Raw genomic sequence first — 16992 nt, 5'->3', positions numbered from 1 at the left:
ATGGAATACGGGAAAGGCAGAGTTGGTATTGTGGTCAGTGTGCTCTCAAATTAAAAAGAATCAGTTTTGTTCTTAACTACACTGAGCTGTACTTTCTGTGGGTTTTTTCTTATCTTTATTATTTTTCTTATCTTTATTATTTTTCTTATCAGATGTTTATTTTGTTTCATTCTCAGATTGCAAAAATCTTGTAACTCAGCTTTGCCAACAACTCTGCTGCGGTTAATATTATTTAATTAATATTATGTCTGAAATTAGGGGCTTCCCATGTTGGTCTCCTATTTTTTGATAACCTTGTTAATTGAGACATGTTCTGTGTTTGTGTCAGACATATAGCCTAGTCTGGAGCTGTTAGTGACAGCTTTGTTTTGATGAACTGCAAAAGGACATGTTACAATAGATTTAGTGTTATAGGATGAAAGAGACATTGGTGCAGCTGACCACAAAATTCTCAGGTTGTTCAATGGAAAATGAGCAACCTTGTTCACATGATTCTGTGATCAGTGTGGATGCATGTTCTTTAGTGTTACAGGGGCACCTGTGTGCTCCTCTTCTTTCCTTGAAGAGATTTATGACCAGGAAGCTATCATGTGTGTCTAAAAGCAGTAACATTCCAGGTAGATTAATTCAGTTTCCAAACAGAGGAGGATTGGTTGTTGCTGCAGGCAAGGAATTCATAGAATGTAGCCCAGACAAGATTAGAAAACAATTGAAAATTTAGGCAATCAAGTCTTACCCTGGGTTTAGTCTTCTTTTACTATTCTGGCTGGTGATAGTAAACACAGGAGTTGTTTACTATCAGTTTGCAGTAGGGAGGAGTGAGAAAGTGTGCTTCATCAGAATAATCATGTGGTTCATTCAAGTTTAAGGGAGAATTATTACAACTGGTCAGTGCATCACAGTTAAGTTAGTTGCACTGTGAAATATTTGCCTATGTATCCTTTCAGAGGGAGACACTGAGTTTCATTTTTCTTCTGACACCTGTTTGCATCACAAGTTTCCAGTGTTAGCCTGTTACTGACAGACCATATGAGCAAGGCAGCAGAACTGTCTCACAGATTTGAATAGAGGAGCTTGGTGTACTGGTTTTCTTCTTATCTATTTATTCTCCCATAATTTTAAAAAGAGGGAAAAAAACTCAGGAAAAACACACACTGATTTTGACATTCCTGTTTTGGACAGGACACTGATTTCTCAATTATCAGTGTGATGTGATATTTCCTATTTGCTTTCTTATGCAGAAGGCGCTTGATGTTAAAGGGGTTGGTAATATATCAGAACTCAGACATGCTGAGCCTTTTTCATTACCTTGTCAACAAAGGCTTAAGTTAGAGGTTATATCACACGTCTGTTTTCTGTGAAGAAGTCTTCTTTAACTGCTACTTGACCAGAGTTAGGCTAGTTTGCAGGTTAGATTAATAAACTAATAAAACACTTAATAAATGCATTGAAAATATATTTAAAGTGAAACACTGTCCTGGGGAGAATCAGCTTTTGTCCCCTTTCCACACTTCACAAAAATACTTATTGCCCAACTCATTTTGCAATCTGCTCTATTGTAGAAGAGTGCTGTAATCTCGTCTCCTAATGCCTAAAATAGCACACATTGGAGAGACGTGAGTTTGAGAATTTAAATTGGTTTTCCAAACTAGAATGTAAGTGCATACTTTCTCTATTTTCTAGCTGTCCTAATGCCAAAGGCAGAGTTCACAACAGCCTTTTTATCTATTTACATTTGTTCCAAATTATGTAAACTGTGTATTGAATTGTTTGATAGTTCTTGTTAGTATCTCAGTTAAGGAGCATTTCAGCTGTTTTGTAGGAAAGATCTTTGTCTTGTTTAGTGTATCTTGATAAATTTCCTTGTCACAAATCTGCATGGAGCTACCTTAAAACTCCTGCAGGAAAGGTCACAGAAACAGCCTATAGTGAATGGGTAACTTGAAGAAAGATTTCTTAACTGGTGTTGCTGATGTTTATTACTTTGTTTTATGCATAAACATCAACAAGGTTTAATGCTTATTACTTTTTTTGAGATAGCAATAACTGATTAGTGGAGAAAGATCTCTTATGCATCTGCCTTCAGGTAAAATTAATTATAACAGGCCATTGTGCTTTTAAAAGAGAACATTTTGAATAAGTTCTGAATATACATTCTTTTATGTTAGAGCGAATCTTTAGTGATGACACTCGTGGGTGTAGTGCTGCTGTTCTCTCGTAAGTTAATTCTTTGAGGGAAGATTGCAGATGGCATTCTGTGCAAGACCACCTACTGGTTTGAGGTTGCTGTAATGCATGAACAGAATTGAAATAATGATTGAAGAACTTGATCTGATTTGTTTTGGTTTTACACATCCTTAAAGTGCCAGGTTCACCGAAGCTTTAGTTTTGCTTGCACATGAGATTCTGAAATGCCTAGAGAAAAATGAATACCATAAAGTAAAATCTTTTACAAACTTCTAATTTTTGTCCTGACATTTTGGGTACTGTTTGAAACTAGCCTACAAGGATGTGTGTAATTTGAAGAAACTCTTACATTCTAATGCTGTGAAAACCTCCAAATTTATTCAAATTTCTTTAATATCCTTGTCTATATAGAGCACCCACCTCTGTTTCTCTCTTGTAAAAGCAAACATATGCCACAAGAGAAAACCAGTACACCTAGTGGTGTAAAACTGAACATCATGGGAAACTGTCTCCGTTCTGCCTTGCTGATAACTTCAGGAAAGTGTTATGTATGGCAATATCAGAAGGGAATAGGATTTAAGTTATGTTACAACTCTCCTTGATGCATGGATTACTTAGTCCATCTGGATGTCTTAGTTTCCAAAGATCAGATTATGAAGCATAGTCACACAAAATTGTTTATAAATGGGCAGCCATCTGTTCTTTCATATTTAATTTTATCCTTCTGTCCTTTATTTCTAAGATACTGACTTGTTTCTTGAAACCCTATTAAGAAATTATCTAACTGGTTTTTTGTTTTTTTTTTTTTATTTGTAGTCCAAGGCCAACAAAGTTTACAGAACGTCCTCGGCCTGGAGTCCAAATGATCTGTTCTTCTTTTAGTGCTGGTAAACAACTTCTTTTTTCATCCTCTCCTTGTATGCATGTAGGAAGTCAATTGAAGTGTAAAAAAAAATACAGTACAGTTACTGTAGCATATTTATTTTTAATGAGATGGATTTGAGTTTAAGTAGCTGTTAAAAGACTCCAAATATTTAAAATAGAAATTCAGAATTTATGCATTAATACTTGCTGCTACAGAAATTCCTAGAAACAGTTAAACATGAAATGTTGTAAGTCTCTTGTGACTGCAAGTCTTTTCAGAACAGGATAGATATATACCTTTTTTGCAGAATAATTGGGAGAGTCAGCTTTATCTGAGGTGTAATATATGGGGATTTGTACAAGAAGGGGCTGATTACAGAGTTCTCACGATCTGGGTTTCATTGATTCTAGAGCTGGTAACTGAAGAATGGTACATAAATAATTGGATAAAATACCAAAATGTACTGGAGCTCTAGTTCTGTTTGAATTTTTTTAAGAGGGAGGCTTCTAAGGGCTTAGCTGCAAGCAAATTTCTCTGGTCAGCTAATCTTTTGGATACACCTTCTGATGCATATTTACTGACAGCAAATGTGAGGTAATTCAGCTCCAGTTAAACTTTGGAGTTTATAAATCTTGTTTTTACTTAAAGGTCTGTTACAGGCATAGTTGAAATGAGATACAGCTATAAATTTCAGAGAATAAATTGAAATATTTGATGTTACATCTCTTTGAAAATACTGTAATAACAGTAGATTGCCCTTTTTTTTAAAGACTTATCTGTTTGTTTTTCTCAGGTGGAATGTTTTTGGCCACTGGGAGTACAGATCACATCATTAGGGTTTATTTCTTTGGATCAGGTCAGCCAGAGAAGATATCAGAGTTGGAGTTTCATACTGTAAATACATTTTCTAAAATTACATATGTACTCGATTAAAGTAATAATTTGGATAAAAAGGGGATAACTTGGAGAAATTTGATTTCTTTTTTCTTTTTCTGCTCTTTTTTTATATAGGACAAAGTTGACAGCATTCAGTTTTCTAATAGTAGTAGCAGGTAAGCACACTATTCAGAGCTAGCTTTTTGACCTTGTAGACATTTTTAAATACCAGTTTCCAGAGAGAGTTATTTAAAAAAGAGCTTTATTTTGAATTTCATCCAGTAAAATTGTCTATAACTATTGGAATCTCAGTGTTTCTTTTTAATGGCACTCCTTAGTTTCACAGTTTCATTGTGTTGGTAAAATTATGGGTTTAAAAATACTTGAAACTTCTTCCTGAGAAATATGTATTTGTTTGTGCATTCACATATCAAATACACGTACTTTTAGATATATTTTAACATGTAAACCTTTTTTCAGTTAAGTGACTGCTGCATATAGAGAAATTATTAAACTAGGTCTAACCATGTTTTGTTTAGCTAACCTACTGCTTTTTTTAATGTTTCACTTTAAGTTCTGGATGTTGGATATGAAGGATGCTCAAGGAAATAGTTTGGTTTATTATGAAGCATCCTGACACTTTACTCATTTGATGTTCTAATGCACACTTTTATCATGATACAAATAGTTGCAAGCCAAGCTTCACCCACCTCTTTATCCTCCTCCTACCCCTGAACCTCTAAAAGGGGGACGAAAAGGATGGGAGAGAAACTCAGGCTGGGAAACACTTCTTCGTATAAATATCATAATACCTACTCTGTATACAATGCTAACTTATTTGGAATAGGTTTTAATTCATGTCTGTACTTCTACTGGCAGGCCTCTCCTCTTGACCTTGTGTTAAGACCTTATGGGGTCTGTCCCTTGAAATGTTCATTGGGTTGTGGTGTCCCTCTGCCAGTGCAGTGTCATAACTCAGCAAGGTGCACCAAAGGTCATAGAACAGTTCGTTTGGAAGGGGCTCAAGACAGGGAAGCAGATTTGACTTTTTAGAGGCCTTCAGTTTTTTTGCTGGTATGGGAAGTGTTTTTAACCTCAAACCACTTGTACAGCATTCTGACACTGTTTGGACTTCTTACTCATACCTTCTGGTTTTGAATTCTAATGTCTGGGACTTCAATTTTCAGATGTCTTTTCTGTACAGATCTGCCTTTGATCTCTGAGTAACTTTTTCCCCCTTTTGTTAGATTTGTGAGTGGAAGCCGTGATGGAACAGCACGAATCTGGCAATTTAAGCGAAGGGAATGGAAAAGCATTTTGTTAGATATGGCTACTCGCCCAGCAGGGTAAGTGATGTAAAATGTTCTGCTATCACATAGATTCTTGAGGGCCTTTAATATAATTTGCTGACTTACTAAAATTTTTTTTAAGAAGAGTGAAAGAAAGGAAAAAGAGGAGGCTTAAATTATTATTGCTTAAATGCACAGTATGCTTATCTAGTTCTTGAAATCCAACTAAAATAAATATTTGACTACATATTCAGCTGTGGAAATGAGCTTGTCCTGATAATAGTGCCACAGATATTTTGATTAGATTAAAACAATAAAAGATCATAAAAACCCATTGAAGGTCTAATTCGTATAGGGTTGTTACATAGATATTTATTTCTGGAGCATGAAAATCAGGGCAGGCCTCTTCTTGAGACTGCTTGCATTTTAGTAATATTTACAGATATTGTGGAACCTGCATGCTCAGAAAAGCAGTATTGGGTTAATTTCATGCAACATTCCAGAGCAAAGAAATTGCTGACTCTGTAATAGTTTTGTGTTTGTTAAAACAATATGAGAGTTTACAAGAGTTTGTAGGTATGGGAAACTTCTGTACACTAGAACAAGCAACAAAAGATGCTTGAAGATGGAGAATGACTTAGTAGGAATTGTGGCTTGCACCTTTTTATTTTGGCATGAAGATATTTTTCAGCTGATGTAAATTAAAAAGATTTATAACAGGTTTAAGGAATAAGCCTTTTTCCCCTATGTGAGTGCTTTGAAGAATATTTAGTAAAAAAAAACATAACAGTTTCAGGAGTAATCTGTGGTAAGATATCTGAAAGACCAAGAGAGGGATGGAAGAGAAGGCTAGATAAGCTGTAATTTAGTTAGATGTTTAGATCGGACATTATCTTTTCAGTTATGGACAGATGCAACAAAACATAGGTTGTCAAACTGTTGGACTAGAGTGTATAAAATGCTGCTACTTTGATAACAGACTGAGTTACTCTCAGTAAAAATTCTCAATTTTAATTGATACTGGGCAACAGAGGAATGAATTCTTCTTCAGTGTGGTTATAAATGCTGAATTTATCTGAGAAACTGAAATACTCTTTGTAAAACACTCTAACAGAATTCTGTTTTATCCTTTTGACGAGAGGAATAAATGCAATTCCAAATTTGATCTTTTCTGCACAAGAACTGTTTTATCAAAAAAATTAAATCACTACACTGAAAGGAAAGAGTGAATTCAGCTTATAAAGCCTGCTGGATTCTGCATTGAATCTAGAAGGGAATTTGGCTATAACCACATTTTCTACTACTGAGCAATGTGGTGTTGTGCTTACTATATGGAAGATTCTGTATTTTGTCTGTCTACATAGTGGTAACTTGCTATTGTTGCATTTGTTTGATGTTTTCATAGAAGTAAATGTGCTAGAGAATTCAAGGGTAATTATTATTTAAATCACACTGCCAAAATGTAATTTTTGAGTATTCTGATATATTATATTATAGATTACTGTTGTTTGGGTTTCATGCAAGATTAAGTGCCATTATTACCAATAGTAAAGTGATGCCAAGGTAGTGGTGTAGTTCTAAATATTGCCTGAGAATTTAGATAATTTAAAGGTATAGAATACTTCTCTCCATATTGAGAACTACTTATTACAAATATTCTTTAGGACAATTTGCTGTTACTTGGTTGATAAATTTAGATTTTTGTTTTTTAGATGTCACAAGAAATACTGTAGCTATCAATTTAAATTAGGTCATGTATCAGATGGGATTTTCTGGAAGATCCTTTAGTCATTGTTTAAGTATTTACAGTTCTTTGTGATTGTACATGCTACATTATAGAAGACATCTTTAATTTCTTTTAAGAATATTTCTCAAGAAATAGTCTTAAAAATACAGCAAAATATGGAAGTTTTTTCACTTGTTAGTAGTGTTAAACTATTTTGGCAAAGTAGGATTACACTGAAATTTTTTACTTTTTGTTTTAGACAAAGTTTTCAAGGAGTTGAAGATAAAATCACAAAGCTGAAAGTGACCATGGTGGCATGGGATCGCCATGACAATTCTGTTATAACTGCAGTTAATAATATGACTCTGAAGGTCTGGAATTCTTTCACTGGCCAGCTCATTCACATTCTCATGGTAAGGTGTACCATATTGATTTATCAATCTTGAATGCAAAATTTATTTATACATCATTGACATTCTTCCTTATGTTTTTTTTCGCATCTGGAAACTGCTGTGACAAATGTTTGCAGATAGTTGAAGTGTAATAGAGATGTCTATCAGCTGCTTATTAGAAAATAAAAGCTTAAAGTTGCAAGTAACCACTGCATTGGGTGTTTTTTTTGGTTTCTTTTTTTTTTAAAGGAGTACTATCTTGAAGGAGAGAAGAAAATGATTGGCTTTTTAATCTTTATTTAATGTGATATTTTAAAATACTGTTAATGGGTAAATTTGCCCTCTTTAACCAGAGATACTTCTGCAATCTAATAATTCCATGAGTACAAAAATTAGTCTTCTAACTAAAATAAATAAACAGTTTTACTAATCTCTGACACTTCTTCTGTAATTGAGAAATGGTTAATTCTAGGTAACTTGATACTCTGCTTAGAGATGGAAATACTTCATGCAAATCTCTAAAATATAACATTAAATTTGAATATATTGTTCTCTACCTTTAAGTTATATATTTCATTCTTTATGAGTTTAAACTAAATTTTTAACTGATACTCTGCTGAAAAAAAATGGAAATCTGTAGAATATTAAGACCACAAGATACCAAGTGTTTTGGACACTAATCTTTTTAAAATCCTGGTGAAAGTATTGGGACGTACTTGTGAAGGTGACATACTTGACAAACTACTTAGGAAGGTAAAATTGCAACTGGGAAGAAAAGAGTGTGATCCACTGCTACCAAAAATAAAGTGTGGTTAAAGTAGTTTTTTTGCTGCGTATTTTCATAGGTTAATGTGGCAGCTGCAGGTTGAGTCCTTGTGTCGTTTTTGAGACCATGTTGAGTCCTTGGGTAAATATTTAAGACAATGCTCTTTTTCATTCTGCTGTGTCTTTATTTTCAGGGACATGAAGATGAAGTGTTTGTGCTTGAACCTCACCCATTTGATCCAAGAGTTCTCTTCTCTGCTGGACATGATGGAAATGTCATAGTTTGGGATTTGGCAAGAGGGGTCAAAATCCGGTCTTACTTCAACATGGTAATTATTGTGCTTTATACAGATATGCCAAAGCAATCATTCTAAACCTTCTGCTTTTAGTACATTCTTGTGTAGGCCATCTTGAAGTATGGTTTCTGTATAGAGCAAGATCCTGTATCTGATGAAGTCACAAAAAATTCCTTTTCTGTTCAGTAGGGCAAAGAGTAAATGTGTAAAACGTTAAAAGTTGTTTATTTGACTGTATTTCATAGTGTTTTATTTTCATATGCTTGATCTACACAAAATTGGAATGTTAGTTACATTGTCAGAGATCATGTGTAAGAGACAGGGTGACAAAGACCCTCCTTTAGTGCTCTTTTTCCTGCCTGGGGAGCCAAGGTGGAACTTGGTTTATTTTTGCATTAGTAATTCTTAGTCTGGCTAAAGCTGTTCAGGAGTCTCCTGATCTCATACAAAGTTGTTGTATGTTGTCTTGGCCTATTGGATGGAATACTGTCAGTCTCTCTGTGTAGAGCTCCTCCACATGCAGGTTTTAGATTTGGTCTGTTCTGCACTAGACTGATTCTCCTGCAAGATGAATGCAATAGGTGTTTTCATCTGTTTCATGATATTAAGTGGATCTTAGTACGTATCTTTTTCCACAAAAAGATAATGTATTGTGTAATTCAGACTTCGTCTCATGGACAAAATTACAAAAGCTTTTGTAGAATATCCACAATCATTTGGAATGCTTGAGAGTAGACAAATGGGCTTCAGCTGTAGTGGAATGGCAGTCTTGGAGACCAGCATAAAGAAAATCATCTGAAGAAGAGACCTATCATAGATACATTCACAAAAAGATAAGGGACACTTAGAAATAAACTCAAGCCAGGAAGGTCACTGAACCTAAACAAAGGGTTTGAGATTTGCATTAAAGTAGAGTTCATAAGGTCTTTGAGAAAATTCAGCCAATCTGAATCAGCAAGAGTGCAACCTAGATTCCTTCAGCAATGGCCTGGGTTAAGTAGTGTTCTCTCTGCAGTGATTTCTGTAACTGAGCTTATGAAGGATCCATGATAATTATATTACAGCTATGAGCATGCATCTTCATTAGTTGGTGCTATTCATTGTTGCCAGTTGAAGTGTATGTTCTCATTTCATGGTTAGCTTGCATTTCCAGTGCTACTTACAATGGATGTATGATGGTTTTCATGGAATTTAGGTCAGAAGAGTCTGAGCTAATCTGCTCTTTTTAAACAAAATCCATTTAAGAGCTATCAGAATCTAAATTACAGATGCCTATGATATTAGGCAGCCCCCAAGACACTGAAATATTTATGTCAAGAGTGCGATGCAATGTAAACACCTAAAAAGGGTAGTAATCACATACATTGTAAGATCTTTGGAGTCAGAGAAATTTGTAGACAATCAGAAGATCTCAGCAGCTAGTAATTCTGTGCTTTATGCTAGAAACTAATATCAGAAAGCCTGCCTGCTCTGTGAGGTGAGGGGGAATTGGAAGTCTGGCAACCAGTTCATCTCAAAACAAGGAATTGCACTGTATGAGCCAGGTATGCAAGAGAGGAATCTCTCTATGGACTGAATATTTCACCACTGTGTTTGATGCAGAAGACATGGGTAGAAATTACAGGTTTTCTTAGGTGATGGGTGGCAGGCAGAGGACATTGAGCAGTCACCTCTGCAGAGCTGCACAGTTTAAGTGCTCTGGTTTACAACAGTGGGGTAAATGAACTCATACAGAGCTGCCAGTCTTCTCTCTTTACTAAATGGCAAATGAAAAATCTCATTATCATTGCCTAGTCTGTGGTACCAGAAGTAGCACTTAGTGATTTTTTTTCCTTAACAAAAGTTCCTTAAAAATGTTGCAGAAGTTGGGGGAGTTGGTTGAATTAGCAAAATCATAGATGACTGTTGGCTTAATGTTAGTCCAGTCAGGTATTTTTATCCTAGATGGATTGCTTTGTACATCTAAAGCCTTGAGGCAAATCCCTAAAGTAGAGTTGGGGTTTTTTTAATTACTTTCCACCCTGCCTCAAATGCCTTCATTGTCAACATAAAAAAAACCCCCCAGAATAAACAAACAAAAAACCCCCAAAATAAGAAAAAAAAAAAAACCCAAAACCAAAGAGGAAACAAAACACCTAGGGATGCAAGCAGTGTCAGTCTTAATTCTTTTATCCAGTCAGTGAATATGAAATTGCAAAGAAAATCATAGTAACCAAATATACTGTTTGTTTTGTATTTAACTTAAACTTTGATTCCTCCATTTATTTGTTTCTTGCTGGCTGCAATTTGGTCCCACTAGGTGACTCTGGTGGTCCTGCAGAACATTGTTTTCCAGGTTTTTAAACTGAAGATTTGCTATTAAATTATTTGTCTTAATTGTGGTTAATTTGAAGCATCTTTGGACTGTTTGAAGCATCTTTGGTCTGTTAGCCTGATTTTGGTCTTTATCATTAATAGTCACCCCATACTGTCACATGGGGTGCTCTCAGTAAGTATATATGCTTTATATATTTCATGTTTTCACCTGTAGTCATCATTTCATTTGGTCTAATTGTATAAGTATTGCATAACTTGGTGTTGGAGTCCATGGACATTCAGAACTGGTTTAATTCAGTGACTTGAGTCCCCTACACTCAGGGGGTGTTTTCAATGTGCCAGAGAGTGCAGTTTGCCATAGAAATATCAAGAGTGTGAGATGGTTAATGCATTTTGGGCAATTTTGACATTTAGCAAGATGATGAGATGGTTTTAAGTTGCATATGTAAATACAGGTGTTTGGTTTTTGGCCTATGTCATATTCACACCAGGCCTGACTTAATACAGCTGCTAATGAAGAATGTGTTCGTGTTGCAATACTAGGACAGTTTTATCTGCAATATTTCCCAGGTACAAAGAAGCATTCTGAAGAAACAGGGTAATAATTCTTAAGTGGTTCCTTTATCCAGCTGTTTCAGAGTTTATGTACTTCACAAAACAGTGTTGTTGCTACAGAAGAACATCGCAGATTCTTGTAAATGTTTAATTGTAATTAATTTTGCTGAAGAATGTATGAGCTGTAGGTGTCTTGGTGGATGATCAAGGGAAAAAATACACTGAATAATAGGCTGTCTGGTGAAAGCAGCTGCATGATAATGTAACATAAAGATATATTTGAAATGCAGTCCCTTACTCAAAGCTGCAGTGAGGCATCTGGATCCCTTGAATGCTACGGCAAGTTTCCAGCAACCAAGGGAGATCCTTACTTTCCTAAAGTAGCCTACAGGAGCAGGTGGCACTCATTTTTTGGGATTACCTTGGCTGTTGGAGTCAGGAAATGGAAGACCTAGATTCTGTTATATCCTCAGTAGTAAAGGACCCAATGCAACATCTGCTGCTTACTCAGGAGAGCATCTTAGCCATAAATGCCTAGACAGGACTTCTTCCCAATTTTCCCAAATTGTGCTGCTATGGAGAGAAGTGAACCTGTTGCCTGTGTGTTAGGTACTGGGTAGTTTTCTTGGATATACAAATCATTCTAGGTAAATGAGAAAGTGGTAGAAATTCTTTGCCTTCAGGCACGCTTTTGTATTTGCATGATTCCTGCTCTGTCAGGTCATAAATAGAAGCTGTACACCACTCAGTTCTTGTCATAGCATTTGTTTTCTTTCAGGTGTTCCCACTAAATTACTTCCTAGTAGATCTGATGCTGTTGGTTTGTTAGGAATTCCAGGGTTGACACTTGGATGGTATGTGCTGCAGCTTAGCCCTTAGGCTTTAGACAGAAGTTTCTCAATGCTGAGAACATATGAAGGCAAAAAAAAACCTACAAGGATATAATATTTCAGATCTGAATGGAGATGTCAGGTAATGTTAAGGAAATGCACAGGTCTTTGGTTTGGTGATTGGGTTTTTGTTAGTATTATAATTTAGACATTAAGTATTGGTGTTCCTTGAGTCTGACCCTAAATAGGTTTGTGGTGTGATGGTGCTGCCCTTGATTGTTAGTTTTTGGACTTCGGCAGTTTTACTTCAGCACACTTTCCTCTAAGAAGTACCTCTTGGGGATGGGTTCTGCTGACTCAGACTGCTTGCAAAAAGCATTTTGTCTGTGGCCTTGGAGCATAGGTTTCCCCTGATAGTTCTTGTCCTATGATTGGGCTGCCCTGGAAAAGAATATTGAAAGATGTTTCCTAAAAGATTTTAGGATATGTACAAGCCTGTAGTTCTGTTCTTCATATTTTTTTTGTTTGCTTGGTTTTTTGTTGTTGGTGGGTTTTTTTTAGTGTTTTTTAAAAATTTTTTAAAGAATAATTTGGTTTATAGCATAGATTTATGAACAGTTGCAGGAACATATGGTGACTCCTATTACTTTAAAGTATGTTTTTGAAAGTATGAAGACTGTACTACAGTAGCACGAATGAAAGATTAGGGGAGAGCAGGCATTTTAAAAATGTTTGTTACCATAGAAGATTGAGTAAGAAGTAAGAATTCTTACTGTGTCTTTGAATGTCATTGCTTTACCTGAATCTGATACATGACTAGGCAGATTCTGTAGGTAGGCATTGCAATTACTGAAATAGGAAGCCTGTGTTTTGATAAAGACGAGCCTTATGATGTTTAAGAAATCTTTATGTAATGTAGAAATTAATCAAGAAGGAATATTGAAGCCTTTAAAGAAAAAAAATATTCTGGACAACAGATTTCAGAAAAATACCCAAAGAGAACCAACCACAAAAGATCTTTCATAACTAGGTGTTGTTCTCCTGTCTTATTTGATTGACTCTCATTGTGAGTCGCTTCTTTGAGAAGGCAGGTTCAGCTGTAGCCAGCAGTCAGCTTTCTTGTGTCTGACATATGTGTGCCTTGGGTGCCTCCTGTATGCCTGACAGCCTGTCAAGGTCAGCCTTTTGCTTATTTGTAATCTTAATGTGTTGCCAGTTGTGAAGTGTTCATCTGGACTGATTCTTGAGAGATTACCTTAGTGCCTAAGAGAGTCTATCTGAGCACTGTTAGTGTTAGGGTATCCTTAACATGCTCTGGGTGGCAGTTCTGGAACTCCCTTGGAACTTAGGGCTAAGATGGCCGTAGCTCTTTCATCGTATTGTGAGGAATGCTTTGAAATACTGATACGAAAAAGATTTTTTAGCAATTTGGTATTAAATTCACAGATCCGGGTTCTTCAAAGTCCCCCCACCTTTGCGAGCATCTGAGTTGCTGAAAGGCTAAGCCACCTTAGCCTTTGACACACATCACAGTGTGTATATTTCTAACTGTTGAGAATTGTATGATGAGTCTTTTTCTAAAAGGCAAAGCACATTTCATGAGAGCATATAGAAATACCAAGGGTGTTTCAGAAATGCATTAAATTTGAGCTCTGAACTAGTCATTTGAAAAAACCTTCTGATTCTTTTGGAGGAGGAGGAAGAAAAAAAAAATTCTAACTGAACCTGCTCTTCTCCTTTCCCACGTTCAGTTTCCCTTGAAATGACAAGTAACTCAGTTATATTTGTGAAAGAAAAGCTTTAATCTCTCCCAGAAACACCACTATTCTCCTCTGTGTAAATGCTCACTCTCCACTTAGTAAATGCTGCTTGCCCTAGAAAGCAGGTTGGTAGTTCAAAAACAGCAGTGTAACTCTTAGTGCTTGAATTGGTGTTTGTCATTCTTATGCCCTCTTCCCAGTTTTATGGAAATGGTCAGGAAAAAGAAATAAAACAAAATAAACCTTTAAAATGACAAGGCCCGAGTGGCAGGCTGGCATGCTTGTTGCATTGCTACTGGAGAAGATACAGGCTACAGTTCTGTTTCTTGGCTGTTTTTGAAAGACTCTGATCCTGGAGGTAAGATATGCTCTTTCACTGAGACCTAGAAGGACCACAATGTCTTTGGTAGCTGTAGTTAGCATAAGGTAGGATGAAGCTTCTTATAGGTCCTAGGGAAAAAAGTAGTTATTTAATTATTTTTTTTATCTGCAGCATATTTTGCTCTAAGTCTTTATATCACAATTCTAGCTGTTTTCTTTGTTTCTAGGCAGTGTTCTGTTAGAAGCTCATGATGAATAGTCCCACACTTTCATTTAAAATGCATTAGTTACATTTTATGTAAATAGACATTGTATGCAGAACTAGAAAGCTTGTGACATGTTGTGATTTACATGTGTTCTTTACAATATGTTTTAATTTTCAACAGGTTATGAAACCTAGACCTTAAATATGAACATTTTGTAAGCAAAGTAAGACTTTACACACTTTTGTGTTTATTTAAAAAGAAGGTTTAATAGCTTATTCCAAGATTTGGTAAGTGTGATGAGCATAATTTCTCCCATATGTGTCAAAAATCAAATTTAAACAGGTACAATATAAGCAGCTGAATTGAAAAGTTAGAGTTTTCTAATAAGTTAAAGTTTTGCACTTGCAATTTTCATATAAATTTAGCAGCACATTATTTTGTCCAACTCCATTTAAAATTGTCAGCCCAGAAGGAAATTACTTAAAATTTTAGGATAAACCTGGATTTAACTCAATTAACAAAGTTGTGATTCTTTTTTTTGAATTTTTATTCTTTGAAATTAAAATCCTGACAGCTAAAAGAGAAATGGTGAAGAAATTTTATTTCTGAAAGGATGAAGGAACATATTACTAGAACCTTCTGTAAATAGTTACAGATCCTTTCAACAAGATAAAGTTAGATGACTTGGTATTAAGTTACAACATCAAAACTTTAATGAACTCATTCTGTTTAACAACTGTATTAATAGGGAATAGCAACTCTAAAGTTCTTGGTACTGAAAAACTCTTTAAAGAACTTAAATATGAACTGTACAACAGTGCAATATACAGTGCAACTGGTATAAGCTATTTTATCAGATCTAACAAACTTGGAGGGCTGATTTTTTGCTTATGTTCTTGGTTGGAGTTAAAAAAGTACTGCAGAAGTTAATAATCCTTAGGGAAAAAAAACCCCAAGCCAACAAAAAACCCAAAAGAAAAAAAAAAAAAGAGCTCAGGGTAAAATTGTTACTGACTCTACAAACATTTTATTATTGGATTATAAAATACGAACATCTTCTACTTTTAACTATAGATTTATAAAATTTGAATGTCATATCCTGTCTTACCAACTTGACTCATAGCTTGAGTTGGCTTCTCTAATGTAGTCTCAAATATGATGGTTCAGTGCTTGTTATCAGAAAGATGAAAATACTGAGCTGTGGTTGAGAAAGCTGGTCAGGATTTCTTAGCAAGACATGAGCACCAGGTATTTAGCATGAGTGACTTATTGTAATTGTTTCACAACAAATTCTGGAGAAAATACCCCAAAGAGGAAAATTTACCACAGCTTGTTTATGTAGTTTTCAAACCAACAAGTGTTATGCCTCTCTAAGTGCTATTTAATTTTTAGTGAAAAGGTTATTGGTACATTAAAAATCAACTAATTGTAAATTAAATTTTTAACATCTATATATCAATGTCAGATACATGAAGTGAGACAGTTGTGTAAATAAATTTTACTAGACGTTTTTTAAAAGCTGTGGTGGTTATATCTGGTTATTCCTGAAATACTGTTTGTGAAGAACAAAACATTTACTTTGCTGGGAGATCTCTGTTACTTGAGAAGATAAGACTCCAGCATCTGCTTTTTCACTTTAAGGGTTATAACATGACTATATTTCTAACAGTTACTGCTGCAGAAGTTAGGTAGAAGAAAAGGTGTGTTGGAAGGATCTTGGAATGGTGCAGGACCACTCATTAAAACCTTGTTTACTTTTAGCGCTGCTGTAGTAGCTTTCATTTGACTGCATTCAAACTTCTTATGCAGCGAAGAGTGCTTTCATTTGACTGAGAGAATATACTCACAAACTTGTTTTTAGATCTCTTGATTTTCTGGCCAACCTTGAAGTTAAGACCCAAGCTCTTATGACTTTGCTATAGTAAAGAAAAAACCCTGACTTGTATTGGTCCTTAGTTTTCTTTTTCAGGTTGCTTCTTTGTTGAGAAGCCTTGGGCTGAAGAAAAAAAATGTGACTTTGATAAGGTTGTTTTGAAGGTGATCTCTGAAATTTCTTTATTTCACTTGATTGCCTTTGAAAACAATTGGAGCAGTAGAATCAGCAAGCAAATACTAACCTACCTTGTAAGGTCGTGCTTGTCTGGTTATGTGAAGATTATAGTTGTGTCTCTTTAAATGCTGCTATTATTTAAAATGATGTAATAGTGAAACAGATTATATTTAGATATGCTGGCATAAAAATCAGGAAATGGGGTGATACATAATTTAACAAAGTAATTATTGTATTTAAAACATTAAACTTGTTTTTGAAACTGAAAGTGCGTATTGCCATGCATCCAGTGAGAAAGCTTTGAAGCAAGTGAGTACATTCATGCTAATTTTGTTTTATATTCACTACATGAAGTTACCATGGTGAATATATGCTTTTTCATAGACAGATACAAGTAAATGTGTGTAAATGCAGATAAATTTTTTATATTATATATTTAAAAAACCCAACCAAAACACACAAACTCGAAAAAACCTCAACCCTAAAGTCATCTCACAGAATGATGTTAAGATTGAAAGTTATGGCTACACAGAAGTTAATGAATAAGATGGCTGAAGG

General features: G+C 35.2%; 1 protein-coding gene across 4 annotated transcripts in view; it reads left to right on the top strand.

Moving 5' to 3' along the window:
- PHIP (pleckstrin homology domain interacting protein) overlaps positions 1-16992 on the top strand; it is a 122297-nt gene that overhangs the window by 30996 nt on the left and 74309 nt on the right. For all 4 annotated transcript variants that reach the window (XM_064412494.1, XM_064412495.1, XM_064412496.1 and 1 more), the window contains 6 exons: positions 3004-3074; positions 3846-3946; positions 4064-4104; positions 5176-5274; positions 7203-7356; positions 8295-8429. In XM_064412494.1, coding sequence (XP_064268564.1) covers positions 3004-3074; positions 3846-3946; positions 4064-4104; positions 5176-5274; positions 7203-7356; positions 8295-8429 — 601 coding nt within the window. The remainder of the gene's footprint in view (positions 1-3003; positions 3075-3845; positions 3947-4063; positions 4105-5175; positions 5275-7202; positions 7357-8294; positions 8430-16992) is intronic.

This window comes from Passer domesticus, chromosome 3, assembly GCF_036417665.1.
Source record: "Passer domesticus isolate bPasDom1 chromosome 3, bPasDom1.hap1, whole genome shotgun sequence".
Lineage (NCBI taxonomy): Eukaryota > Metazoa > Chordata > Aves > Passeriformes > Passeridae > Passer > Passer domesticus.
Note: the sequence above shows the minus strand (reverse complement) of the source record. Positions and strands in the feature narration are given on the sequence as shown.